We start from the raw sequence: 18,756 nt of genomic DNA on the forward strand, positions 1-18,756 counted from the left end.
CCCCAGAGAGGGCACCGCAGACTCAGCCAGTGGGCAGGTCCACGTGCAGCGATCCACCCAGCCCACAGTCAATAACACAAGTCCTCCCAAGCCAGGAGAATTGACCCACATCATTGTAGAATGAGCCACGCATGGGGAGGCCCAGGGCAAGACTTCACCCGCTGTAGAAGTACGCCCTGGCGCGGCCCGGCCCGGCCCAGTGCAAGACTGCACCCTTCAGGCCTTCAGCACCTGCTCGCCAACCAGGTTACTTCCCTAACCCTGTGGGTGCCACAGTCTAGGCCAGCAGCACAGCCATGCATGTCACCGCTCAGGGAGGGCTGTGCTCCCAAGACGCCAACAGCAAGGCCCTCTAGAAGCAGGTCACACAGCTCACAGGACACTGATTACATAAGAAGTCACACCAGTCCCTCCTGCAGGTCCCCTTCGCAGCGTGAGGGGATGACCAGGGCCCTCCCTCACAGTGCGAGCACTGAGCACACACGCTACTCACCCCCAGAGACGTCTCTGACACAGCCAGGTCCAACTTCCAGGAAGTAAGGCTGCCTCTGATGCTGTCTCATGGCCTCCCAGCTCCCCGAGCCCGTGTCTCACGCCCACCCTGGGTCCTCGTGCACACGGCACACCTGTGGCTGCACACGGTCCCCGAGCCCGTGTCTCACGCCCACCCTGGGTCCTCGTGCACACGGCACACCTGTGGCTGCACACGGTCCCCGAGCCCGTGTCTCACGCCCACCCTGGGTCCTCGTGCACACGGCACACCTGTGGCTGCACACGGTCCCCGAGCCCGTGTCTCACGCCCACCCTGGGTCCTCGTGCACACGGCACACCTGTGGCTGCACACACTCTCCAGATCACACAGAGGATTTGCACACTCTGGCAGCAAGCACACAAAGCACACCAAGGAGAATCACTGGTTAGAGCGCTGCCAACCCCGTGCCACACACCCCTGCACACCCCACTCCAACCCTGTGCCACACACCCCTGCACACCCCACTCCAACCTCGTGCCATACGCCCCTGCACACCCCACTGCCGACCCTGCGCCACACACCCCTCCACACCCCACTGCCGACCCCACGCCACACGCCCCTCCACACCCCACTGCCGACCCCGCGCCACACGCCCCTCCACACCCCACTGCCGACCCCGCGCCACACGCCCCTCCACACCCCACTGCCGACCCCGCGCCACACGCCCCTCCACACCCCACTGCCGACCCCGCGCCTCATGCCCCTCCACACCCCACTGTAAGGATCACATCTCAGACTTACCAAACTCCGATACTGGCCCTGGAACAATTTCGAAGTCCGACTGTGTGAAGACTGCGATCCGAGGGAGTCGAAGGACTTGATCCTGTGAGATGAGGGCCGCGTGCACACAGAATCACTCCCGAGCCCGATGTCTGAAAAGAGCAGGCAGAAAGAGGAGCTTTAGAAAGCCTGAAATTGCACCACCATGCCATGTGACACTCAAACTAGGGCAGCCCAGGGGGACACACTAGGGACCACAACAAAGCCACCATGTAAGCCTCCCACACAGAACAGAGCCCGTGTCTTGGACACTAATGCCTTCACTCCCTCGCTAGTCATCACCTGTGCCCGCTCTCAGAGATCACCTCTCCCGGCTCTGCCCACACGTCCCGTTGCAGAGTCTGTGCACGGTTCTGCAGCTGCTCCCCTCCACGCCCTACCAGGCAGCACCCAGCACTATGTCCTCAACACGGAGGCAGCATGGCCGCCTCACCTCACCTTGCCAGGCTGGCTTCCAATTGCCAGGCTGGCTTCCACTCACACGCTCCTCACACCAGACTCCACCAGCAAGAAGTCAGCCACCATCTCTCACAAGAGTGGGCTGAGTAAACGTGGAGCCCACGAACCCCTGCTGCCTCATGGCACCACGCCCGGCCACCGCAGGAGCCACGGGAACTCACCCACAGAAACCCCACTGCTCCACAGTGCCTCGCCCAGGCACAGCAGGAGCCACGAGGACTCACCCACAGAAACCCCACTGCTCCATAGTGCCTTGCCCAGCCACAGCAGGAGCCACGAGGACTCACCCACAGAAAACCCCACTGCTCCACAGTGCCTCGCCCAGCCACAGCAGGAGCCACAAGGACTCGCCCACAGAAGTTCCGGACAGACTGGTACAGCAAGCAGTCTTCCAAGCTCTAAGCGAGCCGTCAGCATGTGGACATCTCGGTGCATTGCAGCACCTTGGCCTCGCAGCTGCTGTGCAATGAGGGAGAAGACCAGCCTGAGTCCCTCCTCTTCCCAGAAAACCAGCTCTGGGCTGGGCAGGGCTGCAAGGACTCCCTCAAAGCCTCTCCAGGGGCCCTACACTCAGGCCCATCCTGTTTAGAGTGTACAGATCTGCACAGAGCACAGCCCCAGCCACGGGGCTGCCTCCTGCAGGCTCTGCCCACAGGGAACCCCTGAACCAACCAAGCACAGGAAGGCACCCTGAGGACCGACGTGGTATGCCCAGGCCATCCAAACAGGAGGCAAATGCTTATCTAACTCCTTGACCGAGTCTGTCTGCTGCAGAGTTGATCCTGCAAGGCTGAGTCAGAATGCTGACAGTAAACAGCCAACAGAGAGGAACGTGGGAACGCTTGGCCTGAGCGTGCCAGACAGCACCAACGTCCCCGACTCCCGAAGGCGCCCCTGATTCTACACCACGCATGCCACAGGCTGGAGGCTCGGCCTCTCCCTACCTCCATCTCTCGCAGGAAAATCGTAGCACATCAAGCCCACTACAGTGCAGCTCGGCACAGCTGTGGAACCTCACTGACACTCTGAGCCACTTCCAGGTACAACTGACAGGCAGAGGACAGGGTGCAAGATGTTCCACCTTCCTTCCCAGGGAGCACACCGCAGGCACAGCAAGGATTCTCTGGAGACTCACGTGGGCTACTCCTGTCCGAAGCCAGAGACCTCTCCTAACTCACTCACTTGTCATGCAAACACGTGGAGGTACACACAATTGTTGAAACAGCTCCGGAAGCACACCATGTGGCCAGGAGACAGGGGACGGCCCAAGTGTCCAGGTAAATGCCAGCATGCATGCTTCCAGATGCACCCCTAGACGTGCAGGCTCAATCCTCGCCCTCACGTCCGTCCCCACCCCTAGACGTGCAGGCTCAATCCTCGCCCTCACGTCCGTCCCCACCCCTAGACGTGCAGGCTCAATCCTCGTCCTCACGTCCGTCCCCACCCCTAGACGTGCAGGCTCAATCCTCGCCCTCACGTCCGTCCCCACCCCTAGACGTGCAGGCTCAATCCTCGCCCTCACGTCCGTCCCCACCCCTAGACGTGCAGGCTCAATCCTCGTCCTCACGTCCGTCCCCACCCCTAGACGTGCAGGCTCAATCCTCGTCCTCACGTCCGTCCCCACCCCTAGACGTGCAGGCTCAATCCTCGTCCTCACGTCCGTCCCCACCCCTAGACGTGCAGGCTCAATCCTCGTCCTCACGTCCGTCCCCACCCCTAGACGTGCAGGCTCAATCCTCGTCCTCACGTCCGTCCCCACCCCTAGACGTGCAGGCTCAATCCTCGTCCTCACGTCCGTCCCCACCCCTAGACGTGCAGGCTCAATCCTCGTCTTCATGTCCGTCCCCACTAAAGGTGGCATTTTGAAAGCACAGGTACAAAGAAGGCCACTTCACTAACTCATCACCATTATGACATGCCACAAACGGTTGTGTGAGATCTAAATAATTTATACCTGGCTTTGTATTCCGCCCCTTCAAATATTTATCTTGCAGCGACACCATCCAGGTCCCCATGCGGCCGCGGATCTGCCCAGGCAGGGGCACTGCAGGCAGCCCAGACACAAAGGCAGCACATGTGTGCTGCGATGCTGTCAGGACCAGAGCCCCAAGAACTCAAGGCCCAGTCCTCCCTGCCCCCACCCACGCCCCAAGGAGAGGGCCAGACAAGCTCAGGAAGAAGGCCGGGAGAATAAAGCTCAGGTCTCCGCCCCCACGGGACATGCACCTTGCAGCCATCAAAGTCAACAACAAAGGTATCATTGACATTTCTTCTGACTGGAGCCCCCAACTGCCGTGAGGGAGTCATCCAGAGGAACTCCCCTCCAGTCTGTGGGCAGAGGGGTCACCAGAGCCCTCCATTTCAATAACCACAGAGTTCGACCAGCCAGCCCCCTGCGCTGGGGTTGTCAGCCCTCAGGGTATCATAGAACCAGTCCAGTAGCCCTTCCCTCATCGTGAGCACAACTCAAAACTGTACTGCTCCCTAAAAGAAGCTTTCACCTACACAGCCTCAAGAAAAGCCCAGAGAAAGGCCAGGTCTAGCCCTGGGACAGCCCATATCATGCTGAGGACACATCTGTGCCACACGTTCAGACAAGAAAATCACCCACAGAAAGGAAAACCCTGGTCCCCACCAGAGGTCCTAAGGCCCAACATCGTGGCGCTGGCGCTGTGGAGCCACCTGGAGTCCATACAGGCACCGCTCCAGCTCCCAGCGGCCCCACTGCTAACGCGGCTGGGAAAGCAGCCAGGCTGCCTCGGCCGAGTCCCCGCCCCAGCTGGGAGTCCCAGGGGCCTGGCCATGTCAGCCCTCTGCAGAGGGAACCAGCAGATGAAGATCACTGTCTCTTCAATTCTCTTAACTCTTTCAAATAAATAAAATCTTTAATAAAAGACAGACAGACAGACCAGTTCTAACGAGGAAAAAGAGAAAGTGTAACCCAGCACAGCACCTCCGAATCCAGTCATTCACTCGGCAGACAGCTGTGGCCTGGGCCTGACCCGTCGAGTTCAGGTAAGAGCCTCACCTGCTGTTACTTTATTCAGAGTCACCAAGGAGCTGAGGACCTTGCTAAAGTTCTGCCCCTGGTACAGATCATTCGCGTCAAACGTCTGAAAGAAAAAAACAGGCACGATTAGGAGAGTCCTGTGCGCAAGGGCACACGTGACAAGATCCACTCTCGAGGCCAGGCGCGGCGCTGGGCCTGGACATAGCGGTCCCATCGCAGCCCTCTGGCGAGCCCTGCCCAGCACGGCTGAGACCCCACAGTCCACGGCAGCACAAGGAGGGCTCAGCACCTGACACAGGAGAAGCTGGGGAAGGCCAGGGCACCAACCCAGGGACACAGCCCTGCAACGGCCTCAGGCTTGACGTCAGCCACCTGCCCGTCGGCCCTGGGCCCCGATGCACATGCGCACAGGCAACTGGCACCTGCCAGGGCTAGGAGATAACGAGCATGAGCTGGAGAGGCAGGGGCTTGTGACAGGCGCGCGCGCACACACACACGTTCAAATACACTCACTCCAAACACTGCTACAGCTTTATGTCACCAAACACTGTCTCCCAGCATAACTGCTGTCAAATCACCCACAACCCAGAAAGACCATGATGGAAATCTTCATCAGACAGCCCGTTTATCCCAGCCTGACCCGCTTCTCACGGCCGCAGAGCACTGGACTCCTCCAGGTCCTCCATCACCGCAGCCCGGGGCAAAGGGCTCACTCCCTGCCCCTGCCCCCACCGCATGGGGCTCAGCAGGAACTCCCTGCTCCCGGCTTCTGGCTGCCGCCTACATCTCACTTCCTGAGTGCCTGAGCCCTGGGCAGGGTGCCTCACAGCTGCCATTGGCTCCTAGTCCACCTGCACTGCCAGTGAGGTTTACAGAGGCAGCATGGCCCCTCCCCGCAGTTCGGGAACATTCACCCCAGCAGCCTCTGGGGTTGTCTGCACAAGCTCAGCTTCCATCAGGAGACCCTGAGCAAAGCAACTCCATGAGGGCCAACATTGCCCCTACCTCCCTCAGCCACCCCCCACCAGCGGTTCTGGCCAGAGTTTGTGAACCAAAGTAATCCATGGTTATTTAATTATTCATAAACTTGGAACCACAATCACAGAACTGGAAACCACCTCCAGAGGCAGGCACTTGGCCGGCGATCGCAGGGTAAGGCCATCGCCGGGACACCTGCCTTGCAGCTCCACTTCCAATCCAGCTTCCTGTTCACACGCACAGTAGGAGCAGCAGGTGACAAGGATGGGACCCCACCACTCGCGTGGAAAGCCCCGAGGGGGCGCCCGGCTCCTTCCTGCAGCCCGAGGGGGCGCCCGGCTCCTCGCTGCAGCCCGAGGGAGCGCCCGGCTCCTTCCTGCAGCCTGAGAGGCCGCCGGGCTCCTTCCTGCAGCCCGAGGGAGCGCCCGGCTCCTTCCTGCAGCCTGAGAGGCCGCCGGGCTCCTTCCTGCAGCCCGAGGGAGCGCCCGGCTCCTTCCTGCAGCCTGAGAGGCCGCCCGGCTCCTTCCTGCAGCCCGAGGGGGCGCCCGGCTCCTTCCTACAGCCCGTCCACTCTGACTGCAGGTGCTTGGGAAGACGAACCATCAGTGGAGATCTCTTTGTGACTCCACCTTTCAAATAAATTTAAGATTTTTTTTTAAAGGAGGCTACCAGATGAGCAGCGTCAGACTAGAGCTGACCCGACTCTGGGGCGGGCGGGAGAGCCGCCAGCACGACCTGCTTCCTGACGCCATTTCCAGCACAGAGGGCGCAGCAGCCAGGGCCTTCCTCCATGAGGCCGACCGTGCAATCCCACCAGCCCTGGCATTCACTGGCCAACCTACTAGGGAAGATGAACTTCTAACACAAATCAATATCCATCCTCATTTCCAAGGGACAAAAATGAGTTAAAAAGTCATGTTAAAAACGCATAAAAAGTGTTACCACCCTAAGCAGCTGCACAAAGACCACGCTGCTTAAAGAAGACAATGTGAACTTTCTTCCATTTTTGTTTTGGGGTCTTATTCTACAGCTGGGAACCTCGAGCTACATTCTACAAAGAAGAAACACAAATATAAGTTTCTACTAACCTTCATGGTGGCCAGACCGAGGAGTCACCTAACTCAGAACAACAGGATGTCACAGAGGAGGTGCTTCCTGTTATTCCAGCCTTATAAGTCTTCCTTGCTTGAGGACCGGGAGCCACTGACTGGCGGAGCCTGCCCACCAATGGCCTTCACTGTGACATCAGAATGTAGCGGACACACTTCTCAACAGGACACACAACAATGAGACGAGACCAGTATTCGCCATGGAGCGGAAAGACGCATTCTTAGCTAAAAACACTCGAGCTGAAGCACCCTCCAGACAGCAGAGCCCGAACTCGGAACCCAGAGCCATCGGGGGAGCGGGCAGGGCGGTCAGCCCGGCTGTGGCGAGAGCCGTCGGGGGAGCGGGCAGGGCAGTCAGACAGCCCGGCTATGGCGAGAGCCATGGGGAAGAGCGGGGGTCAGCACGCCTGACCACAGCTGCCACCCCCTCAAGGGCTGGGCACGCTGCCTCTCAGCCCCCGCCTCCCCCACTCTCCAGGTGTCCCTCAGTCCATGCACTTGAGTGCCTAAGGCAAGCGCCCGGAGATGGACACAACTCCCCAGGGGAGATCTGGGAGGCCACGCCACCTGGCCAGGTGTGGACAGACACACAGGGCACGGGACACCAAACAACCACTACGCCTTAGAATCAACCCAGCTGGGCACATTTCACGTTTCAGGTAAGTGTCCTACGATAAGCCAGTATCTTCAACACTAATTTCCTACTGGTTTTATACAGAAACCCTCCTATTAAATCTGCTTTCCACAGCTCCTTTTACTTCCAATAGAAGTAAATGTTTCATAAGAAAACACAGTGAGTACTCGGCCACAAGCAGCCAGGACCCAGGGGAGCCAAAGGGCCACGATGGGTGCAGTACTTGCTAACGTCTGCATGGCACCACCTCCCACGGGGGACTGAGTCCCTCCTACAGCCTGGGACAGGAGGTGCCAGCAGGGGAAGCAGGAGCTGACAGCCGCCCAGTCTCCCCACAAGAGTTCACTGCCCTACCAAACATTCAAGCTAAAATATGTAAGCATATCCAGAAAAAGAAAATGAGGTTTAACAGACAGAGGGGCTCTCCACGCCCAAACGCCCAGCAGGGCCACTCAGAGGAGTGCTCTTAGGCGAGTGCTCGGTCCTCAGTAGGTATGTCTGTCACTCCCCACTCTGAGTGGGACACACACCTACACGGACACGCATCACAACCACAGCCCACACGCCTGCTTCCATACCCAGCCCTGCCACATACTCAGGGGTACCCCCACCCTTCAGCCATGGCGGCTGGACCTTCTCAACACCCCACACCTCCACCAAGCCCTGGGAATCCTGCCCTAGCCCGATCTCTCCCCACGAGGCCACGGGGATCAGAGCCACCTCCAACTGCACCCGTCCCCAAACCACAGAGCAGTGCCCAGGAAACAGTCACCCATGCCCCCAAGCCTCAAGCAGGATCAGGCAGGCAGCCTCCTCTTTCCCGTCCCCCCAACCCCACCCAGCCCAGGAAGAGGCCAAGGGAGAGGAGAGCTGCCCTGGCTGAGCTCTACCAGGAGGAGCGGCTGTGCATGCCACACCCACGGCCTCCCCACCTCCGAGGACCACGAGCCGGGACTGCACGGGCCGGCTACATGTCTGCCAGCAACCACTGCGTGCAGCTCAGGCCGGCCAGTGATACCGTTCTACAGCAGCAGCAGGACACTGGCAGTGAGCTCAGCAGGCCCCTTCATGCAACTCCACTGCACTCCTGATGGGGAACACCTCAGACGGCTGACCCAGCTGCAGGGGTCAGCCTGGGGCACAGAGCACATATCCCTGGTCCACCGCGTGAGCAGGCCATGCTCTCCCTTGGCTGGTTCCAAACAGACCAGCCAGCCTCAATCCTACCTCATGCGAGAGAAACCCGAGGACAAGCATGGTGGCACATGCGTAGGGCAGGCTGTACACACAGGAACCACAGTGGGGCCCAGCGTGCTGGCTTCAGCCGGCAGAGAGGGGCAGCTGCTACACAACACCAAGGCACTGCAAAACCAGGCTGGGGCACAGAGGTATGGCAGGGCACCCGGAGTCAGAGCCCAAAGCTGGAACCCAGATGAGCTGCAGAAGAGGAGCTCACAGGGGCCGAGTCTGCTCGGCTGCCCTGCCACTGGCTACACCCAGGAGAGCAGGGGTGCAACAGCTGAGCCTTGGAGCTCCTCCCACCACAGGGTGCTGCTGCACCCAGGAAGGGGAGGCCCGGGGCCACAGGCAGCAACAAGTGACAAGGTGGCTGCAGCCACAGTGCGGGAATGCTGCCTGGTCCTGAGGCTGGTCTCAGGCTCAAGGAAGACAGGGAGGAGAGGCGAGCTCTGCCCTCCAGGAACATGGCACACAGACACCAGGATGCAGGCTGAACCCATGCAAAGGCAGGGCAAGGCCCAGGCCACATCCCCGCCTCCTTCTCCATGGCACCCCACAAGCTGCCTGTCCCAAGCAGAGGCGGAGCTTCACTGGGGGATGACGGCTCAGGGTCACCCAGCAGAGCTCCTCAGAGGAGCTGCAGTAACCAGCTGGACAGATGCAGGGATCTGATGCGCCCACAGCACAGTTGCACCCATGTTGCTGCCAGCAGGTCACAGCTCTTCCCGTCCTCGTGGGACGGCGGGTAGTGCCAAGAAGACAGGCAGGCAGACACGGCCTCTGTGGCCAGGGTACATCACGGGATGGCACCGAGTCTGCAGGAGAGCAGGGCTCGCCTTGCAGGAGGGAGAACAAGAGAGGTAAGGACACAGCCGCCACCCTCGCCGTGGACACACGGGTTCACAGTCACCCTCGGGGTGACACAGCCGCCACCCTCGCCGTGGACACACGGGTTCACAGTCACCCTCGGGGTGACACAGCCGCCACCCTCACCGTGGACTCCCAAGGAAACTGCAGGAAACCTTAGTGATATATTTTAAAGATTTATCTATTTGAAAGTCACAACTACAAAGAACGGCCGTCTGCTGGTTCACTCCCCGGATGGCCCAACAGCCGATCCTAGGCCACACTATGGCCGGAGCCTCAGCCAAGGCTTCCAAGTGGTAGGCAGAGGCCCGAACACACGAGCCAGCTCCCAGGCTCTACAGACCGTTACCAGGAGCGAGCTCACATCCGGGCCGCAAGGCTGCGTCTGGGGGAGCCAGCAATTCAGGCACGCAGGGTTGTGCTCACCAGCACACCACAAGACTAGCATATATATATATATTCTTTTGTATTTATTTTGATTGCAAAGGCAGATTTTTACAGAGAGAAAGAAAGACAGAAAGATCTTCCTGTGGCTGCAACAGCCGGAGCTGAGCTGATCTGAAGCCAGGAGCCAGGAGCCAGGAGATTCTTCCGGGCCTCCCATGTGGGTGCAGGGGCCCAAGGCTATGGGCCCCACAAGCAGGGAGCTGCAAGGGAAGTAGAGCCTCCAGGACACCAACCTGGTGCCCACATGGGATCCCGGTGGTTTCAAGGCGAGGATTTAGCCATTAGGCTATCACACCAGGCCCCCACTTAGTGAGAGTTAAGTGGTTCCCCAATCTACACCCCGTATTAGCCTGTTTGCCTCCCTTGGTTCCCAAATTCAGAAGCAACATTGAAAATCAGGCATATGTTCCACATGACAATAAAGGTGAGCTTTGCATCACAAAATAAGTTGCTATGTGCCATTTAAATCTTAAATGTTAAAATTTTCCCATTGTAAGCAAATGAACCTGATTCAAACTAGCTTTTAAAGGAAAAACAGCCATTATTGGTAACTGTGACTCCCAAGCAAAGGATGGCCAAAACCCAAACCGGAACCACAAAGCTGCCTCTGCTTCCATGTGGGCGCAGGGATGCTGGCTCTCAGCCCTGGGTCCTGGGCCCTGGTACCAGCTCCTAGCTCCCCCAGGAATCTCAGTCACCATCCCACCCCGGGAGACAGAACAGGAACTCACACCAACAGCCAATACGCCAACCTGGACATGTGGGCACAGCCAGCCCAGGGAGCTGACACGTGGGCACAGCCAGCCCAGGGAGCTGACATGACAAAACAGACACTAGCACACACTGGCCACACACAGATGTCCCCTGAGTGAGCAGCTCTTACTGCGACTGACTTCACACACAACGCTCCCCAACACCCCAGGCGCCCTGCAGCCCCGGCACACTGCCTAACACACCATAAAGGGCACAGTCCTTACCCCTCACCGCCCAGCCACCTACCCTCAGGCCTGGGGAGGCCCCGCAGCAGGGGACAGCAGGGGACAGCAGAGGACACAGCAGGGGACAGCAGCACTATTCTAAACGCCTCAAGCCAGCCCAGCCCTGTGAGTTTAGGGAGAAGCTATTTTCTATTGTCACTTTTGACACAGGTCTGGCATGTGGCTTGTGAAATTTAAAAATAAAGTTCTGTCCTACAACACTGTCAAGTGAAATCTGAGTTTAGAACGACAGCAAATAAAAGTGAATGCTGAATGTCAGGCCACAGTCCACAGGGCTGGGAGATGGGGTAACGGGCACCAGCGGGGAAGCTTCCCTCCAGCCCCTGCCCTTAATCCTGCCTACTCCTACACGCCAGGGATAAAATTAAAGTCTGACGATGGAAGCGATCCATTATAGCACCTTCACCCGACACGTTCCCAACTTACTTCAGGGTAAAAGGAGAAGCAGGTACGAGTCAAGTCTGCTCACTGGGGAAGGGAGCGCATCACAGAAAAAGGAACCACCACTGGCTTCAGATGATCCCCGGGCAGCTGCTCCAGCCACGCCCCTTCCACCTGCAGGGGGCAGGGCGGCCTGTGTCCAGGCCCGCTGGGCCACGCCCGCACGCACACAGCCACCAGCCCACCTGTCCACCTTACCTCAGGCAGGGAAACGCGCCTTCCAGAGATGGGTCACAATACTGACAGAACCACATGCCAGCCAAGGAAGGGCCGCCCTGCATGCCAGGGTCCCCAGGGCACTGCACAGCCTTTACGCCTGCTGGTCCAGATGAGGGGAGGGCTGGGGTGACGCCACAGCAGTCGCATCACAGCGGAGGTGCAGCTCAGCACCCTGTCAGCACGCCTGAGTCCAGTTCCAACTCCTCCCCGCTGATGAGCATGTGGAACACAGGACATGACAGCTCGAGCAGCCTTCAGCCACAAGACACGTGGATGGAGTCCTGGGCTCCTGGCCTCCACCTGGTCAAGTCCAGGGGAGCAAACTTGCCAACCAAGATTCCTCTCTACGTATCCTCAATTTCAAATGAAATGGAAAATAGGTAAATAAAATTGGAAGGGGTCACCGTTCGCTGTGGCAGCTAAAGCCGCTGCCTGCTACCCTGGCATCCCACCTGGGTGCTGGCCTGTATCCTTGGCTGCTCCACTTCCCATCCAGCTCCCTGCAAACAGCCTGGGAAGGCAGCAGATGAGCCAGTACTTGGGCCCTGCACCCGCGTGGGACAGCTGGCTGGAGCGCCTGGCACTCTGGCTTAGGCTTGGCTTGACCCTGCCAGCCAGCAAGGCCACTCTGGGAGTGAAGCGACCAATGAACGGACTCCACGTCACTGTCTCAGACGAGTGCTCAGATGGGCCACAGTAAACACACCTCCCATCCCTCCCCAGGGCCAGGGAACGCCACACGCAGCTGGAATGAGGTTTGGGAAAGGCCTGAAGCCAGGGAGGGGACAAAACTGGAGCAGCCCCAGAAAGAGTGCCTGGTGAGCCTCGAGGAGTCCTCCATACCAAGAACTGACTGCCACCCTTTGGGGACTGACCACGGCTGTCCTAACATACTGACATACTATTAGACCTGCTGAAAGGAAGCCAACGGAAAGGCAACTCTACCCAAAAGTGCCACACCAACCCTCGGGAGTGCTGTGCCAGCCTTGTGTCCTGCAGGGAAGGCCCAGGGACCACCACACACAGTCACCATAGAAGTGCCACACCAACCCTCGGGAGCACTGTGCCAGCCTTGTGTCCTGCAGGGAAGGCCCAGGGACCACCACACACAGTCACCATAGAAGTGCCACACCAACCCTCGGGAGCACTGTGCCAGCCTTGTGTCCTGCAGGGAAGGCCCAGGGACCACCACACACAGTCACCATAGAAGTGCCACACCAACCCTCGGGAGCACTGTGCCAGCCTTGTGTCCTGCAGGGAAGGCCCAGGGACCACCACACACAGTCACCATAGAAGTGCCACACCAACCCTCGGGAGCACTGTGCCAGCCTTGTGTCCTGCAGGGAAGGCCCAGGGACCACCACACACAGTCACCATAGAAGTGCCACACCAACCCTCGGGAGCACTGTGCCAGCCTTGTGTCCTGCAGGGAAGGCCCAGGGACCACCACACACAGTCACCATAGAAGTGCCACACCAACCCTCGGGAGCACTGTGCCAGCCTTGTGTCCTGCAGGGAAGGCCCAGGGACCACCACACACAGTCACCATAGAAGTGCCACACCAACCCTCGGGAGCACTGTGCCAGCCTTGTGTCCTGCAGGGAAGGCCCAAGGACCACCACACACAGTCACCACAGAAGTGCCACACCAACCTTCGGGAGTGCTGTGCCAGCCTTGTGTGCAGTAGGGAAGGCCCAGGGACCACCACACACAGTCACCATAGAAGTGCCACACCAACCCTCGGGAGCACTGTGCCAGCCTTGTGTCCTGCAGGGAAGGCCCAGGGACCACCACACACAGTCACCATAGAAGTGCCACACCAACCCTCGGGAGCACTGTGCCAGCCTTGTGTCCTCCAGGGAAGGCCCAGGGACCACCACACACAGTCACCGCAGCCACAGATGTCAAACAGCCAGCCCTTTACTCACAACTCACAACAAAAGACAAAGGTGCAAGAGAAGCTCCCGGTTCCCACACAGACAAGGAAGCGCCCACGCTGCCCCAGCCAGGTGCCCCTGGAGCCCAAGCACAGCACAGCAGTGGGGGTCTGGGCTTTGTCACCAGCACAGGCTGGGTGCTCAGGAGGCCAGCAGCCCAGAAACACCACTGGGGAGACGCTGCCCGCTCCAGCCTGGAGGGACCAGAGGGCCCCCCCCCACAGCCAAACAGCACGCCGTCCACCCTCAACCCTGCGTGCCAGCACTGCCCCAGGCTAAGACAGCTCCGTGTTCCTTCTCTTTCATTAAGGAGGAAAGGTAAACCCCCAAACTGAAGAATTACATGCTTCTGCTTGTAATTTGAACCACAGAGTAAATATAGAAAAATTCACCACTGTCACTTCAATTTCATGTAACTTAAAAACAAAACCACTCTCTCACACATTTGGGCAGGTGTCTGGGAAGCCGCCCACACTGGCCAGGCCTAGAACCCCTGAGACAAAGGGTCAACATTTCCCCGAAGCCCGTTTCTTCTGCCGCCCGGGGAACCCTCTCTGTTGGCCACTACAACAGCCCCTCATCCCACTGCCCAGTACTGAGAGCAGCAGCAGCCATGAAGGTCACAGCTATAGACCAGCCAGCCTTCCCCTAGCTGGCTCCTGGCTCCAGGCCAGGCCACTTCAGGGAAGCAGTCCTGGGCGCCCTGGCAGGTCAGGATGGAAGCCCACCCTGGCAGCCCTGTGCCTCTCCTTGTAGCCACACCACGCTTCAACCTCTGACAGCCGGGGCATCAGTCGGCTGACATCAAACCACGACCAGGACCGCCCAACGGGAGAGAAGTTCCAGCGTGCTGGCAACTCAGAACCACGCAGTGCCCCTGCAGGCAGTCCCTCAACCCCAGAGCACCTGCTGCTCCAGCTGACACGGTCACCAGGAGCAGCAGTGTCCTGTGCTCACAGCGCCACCGGGCGTCCCTCTGAGGCCACATGCTGACGCCTCTCCCTCCCTAGGCCCAGGCCCACTGCCCCTCTCCTGAAGGCCTCGCCCTGGGTGGCGCTCAGCTCAGGCGGCCACAGTCCACCAGCAGCCTGCAGCTGTTTGTAAGTAAACACCAACCTAGACAAAAGTGCTACCCTCTCCACGAGGGACAACCCATACACGCTCCCCGACCTCCTGGGGCTCAGGCTACTGGGGAACTCCCAGGTCAGAGGACCCATGATCTCCCCCGCCTCTCCGATCACACACAGGGACCACCTACTTGCAGCAAGATTCTAGACACATCCCGAGAGCCAGGAGGACGGTCCACGTCCAGTTCTCCTTGTGGACAACCCAAACTGCACTCCACACACTGCCCCAGTGCCCTCCAAGCTCACCAGACAAGCCCACACACCCAGCCCGCCGCCCCTCCCGCACTGCCCCAGGGCTTCCGTCAAGCTGTGCCGCTCAGAGTGACGTAGGGAAGACATCTGTGCGTTTACATATTTCAAACCTGAAGTACATTTCCTTCCAGTTGCATGGTGCAAATTACTTCTCTCTGAGCAGCTTACTTGTTACACATCTGAAACCTGACCCACCACCTGCTCCCTGAAGGGTATGTGCGAGGCCCACCTGCCCTGCTGCAGCATCTGGGCACGGCCATCAAATCTCTGAAGCTGGGGTCCCACCCCCGACCACGGGACGACCACCCCCCCAGGGCCAGCTCTGAGGAGCTGCCAAGCTGTGCCTGCCCCCGGCTGTCTGCTGCTCCCCCTCTCCGGTGAACTCTGCTCAATCCACAAGAACGAAACTCAGCTCACGGCCCGCCGGCACCACACTCGCGCTCTGTGCGACCATGTAAACCTCAACTTCAAGCTCCAAGGTGGAAAGTCTCACACACTCACACTCACACACACTCCTTCCCCAAGTCCACAATGCACACGGCTTCCAAGTGTGGTTGCCCACACACCCTCACCTGCCCTGGCTGACCAGAGGGGAAGCTTCAAGGCCCCAGCACCACCTCTAGCGAGGGTCCCAGGGGACGCTACAGAAGGAGTGATCAACTCCTGCGACCACCACACACCAAGCCAGAAAGCAGCCTTCCAACCAAGGGCAGACAGACTCTGCATTCAAACGGGACAGAACACGGCTAACACGGCGAGGGCCTTGCGGGCGGCCCTGGGCACCAGTCCTGCCCAAGGGCTAACCTGGGTCACCTGGCAGCCTGACCACAGAGCCTGCCGCTGCAGACAGCAGGCCTGCACCCATGAGGGTTTCCGAGTCTGTGGGTGGGGGCAGAGCAGAGAGACAGCAACGGGGGGCAGTCTGCTCAGAGCTCACAGGCGAAGCAGCGGGCGGGCCACGGCTGCGTCTGAGCAGTGCACGCCAGCTAAGTTCTAGTTCTCAGGCATGGCACAGCACCGACGCTCGCTCCATGCCGTTAGTGAAGTCCAATAGCCAAGTGTGGGCGCTGAGGGAAGACAGGGCTGTGAGCCCTGTGCCAGGCCCCAGCGCCCGCACTTACTGTGCAAGGCAGCACCACCTTGTGGCTGACCTCTCCTTTGGGAAAGCAGGAAGGACTAAGAGACCCTCTTTGGCCTCCTTCACCCTAGCCACCTTTTACGTGGGCAAGGACACTGGCCCATCACTCACAGCCCTTCTATGCACCCACCCTTTTTCTTTTATTGCAAAGGCAGATATACAGAGAGACTGAGAGAGGGGAAGATCTTCTGTCCTACGATTCACTCCCCAAGCGGCTGCAATGGCTGGAGCTGAGCCTATCCCAAGCCTGCAGGAGCCTCTTTTGAGTCTCCCATACAGGTACAGGGTACCTAAGCTTTGGGCTGTCCTTGAATGCTTTCCCAGGCCACAGGCAGGGAGCTGGATGGGAAGCGGGGCTGCCAGGAATAGAACTAGTGCCCATATGGGATCCCTGTGTGTGCAAGGCAAGAACTTTCGCCACTAGGCTACAGCACCAGGCCCCCTCCCGCCCTTCTTGCAGGACTCAGGACTTCCCGTGCTTGTCGGGAAGTGCTGGAGAGCTTGGGTCCTTCCTCTCCACTCCTCACCAGAGCCTGATTTAAAGGGCCAGCAGCCCAGCTTCAAACACCAAACTAAGTGCAGCGAAGCCCAGCGCAGGGAGTGCCTCAGGCTTCTCTGAGGAGCACTACAACAGTCCAGCGCTCCAGCTGCGCACCGAACCCTCAGGACACACCCACAGCGTCTGTCTGCCTGGCTGTCCCCGTCTCTCTCTCCCTTACCCGGGAGAGAACATGCTACACGCAGAGCATAACTGCCAAGCAGGCAAGGCCTGTCCGGCCTCCCCCTCGGGCTGCTGTCCCAGCACACAAAGTGGCAGAGGAGCTGGGCCATAGGTCTGCTCCCCAAGGGGCAGGCAGGGTGTGAGCCATCCGCCTGCTCGGCTTCCACGCACCTGCAACAGCCACAAACTCTATTTTGTTTCCCACACAGCGGCAGTCACCCAGCTACACCAGAATGAGCCCAAACAGCCCTGCAGCCTGCCAGGCAAGCCTGCATCGTAGGACCCAGGAGGCCCAGAGCGCCGCAGCCGAGCACCGACACAGCCAGGGCCTGCAGAGGCAGGACCCAGGCTGCCGCAGTGTTTGCACAGGCTCAGGCCTCAAGCCCGTCACTGTCAGACACCTGTGTGTGCAGCACTACGCACTCACGCTCTGGTGCCACCGCGCACACAGGCCATGCTCACGGAGCAGGCTGGGAGGCTGGCAGTCCAACAGGAAACCACGGCCAGTTTGTTCTCACAGATCACTCACACAGAAAAGCAGAGTTCTCGGGGGCCTCATTCCCCAGCCCCAGACAAACCAGCTCCCCACACCCGGGGGACAGGGTCTCAGCCTGAGGCTCTGGGTGTGACCAGCAAGACAGAGAGCTCACCTCCTGCTGCGCAGCCGTGAGTCGTGCAGCAAAGCCTTCTCCAGCCAGAAAAGATCCGCCAGCCTGACTGTGAAGATGCTCACAGGTTCTCCCGTGGCCTAAAACACGCACAGACAAACTCAACTCGCCACCCTGAGCCAGCTGAACAGGCTGCACGGCCAGACCAGTGTGCAAGCACACTGCCCCCAGTCCCCAGAGACCTCCCCACACTCACCCAAGCCCGAGGCCAGGGGACAAGCAGGACCGACTCCACAGCTTACCACAACACCCTCTCACAGATGAACAGCGGGCAGTCAGCATCTACGGGCGCCTGCACAGCCCGCCTGCTCGCCACCTCGGGGACAGACCACATCCGACCTTCACTACAGTCCACCAGCAAGCTCCTGCTTAAGGCGCCAGGCAGGGTCTTCTCCGTCCAGATACTGTCCGATGGATTTCAAAACGCTTTTTGTTCAGAAGCAAAACACTGGTGCAGGTCCATGGCTCACCACTGAACACATCACCTGTGGCTCTGGGAAGCCCACCCCTCCCATAACACAGTGTGGGGCTCACCACTGAACACATCACCTGTGGCTCTGGGAAGCCCACCCCTCCCATAACACAGTGTGGGGCTCACCACTGAACACATCACTTGTGGCTCTGCGAAGCCCACCCCTCCCATAACACAGTGTGGGGCTCACCACTGAACACATCACTTGTGGCTCTGGGAAGCCCACCCCTCCCATAACACAGTGTGGGGCTCACCACTGAACACATCACCTATGGCTCTGGGAAGCCCGTCCCCTCCCATAACACAGTGTGGGGCTCACCACTGAACACATCACTTGTGGCTCTGCGAAGCCCACCCCTCCCATAACACAGTGTGGGGCTCACCACTGAACACATCACTTGTGGCTCTGGGAAGCCCGTCCCCTCCCATAACACAGTGTGGGGCTCACCACTGAACACATCACTTGTGGCTCTGCGAAGCCCACCCCTCCCATAACACAGTGTGGGGCTCACCACTGAACACATCACTTGTGGCTCTGGGAAGCCCGTCCCCTCCCATAACACAGTGTGGGGCTCTGGGAAGCGCACACCTGGTGTCACAGCTGGGGATCTGGGAAGCCCACCCCTCCCATATCACAGTGAGGGGCTTTGAATCCATCCTCCACCTCCAACTCCAAGGAGGTAACAGGTGACAGCTCAAGAAGTTGGTCCCTGGAACCCACGTGGGAT

General features: G+C 59.4%; 1 protein-coding gene across 4 annotated transcripts in view; it reads right to left on the reverse strand.

Annotated features, from left to right (window-relative positions):
* The window catches only part of ARHGEF7 (Rho guanine nucleotide exchange factor 7), a 104,678-nt gene that overhangs the window by 46,031 nt on the left and 39,891 nt on the right, over positions 1-18,756 (reverse strand). For 2 of the 4 annotated variants that reach the window (XM_058670801.1, XM_058670798.1), the window contains exons 3-4: positions 4,800-4,884; positions 1,274-1,404 (exon numbers count right to left, since the gene is read on the reverse strand). In XM_058670801.1, the coding sequence (XP_058526784.1) occupies positions 1,274-1,404; positions 4,800-4,884 (216 nt within the window). Of the gene's footprint in view, positions 1-1,273; positions 1,405-2,906; positions 3,075-4,799; positions 4,885-6,847; positions 6,995-18,756 lie in introns of those variants that run through there. The other 2 variants (XM_058670799.1, XM_058670800.1) reach the window with 2 other exon arrangements.

This window comes from Ochotona princeps, chromosome 12, assembly GCF_030435755.1.
Source record: "Ochotona princeps isolate mOchPri1 chromosome 12, mOchPri1.hap1, whole genome shotgun sequence".
Taxonomy (NCBI): Eukaryota; Metazoa; Chordata; class Mammalia; order Lagomorpha; family Ochotonidae; genus Ochotona; species Ochotona princeps.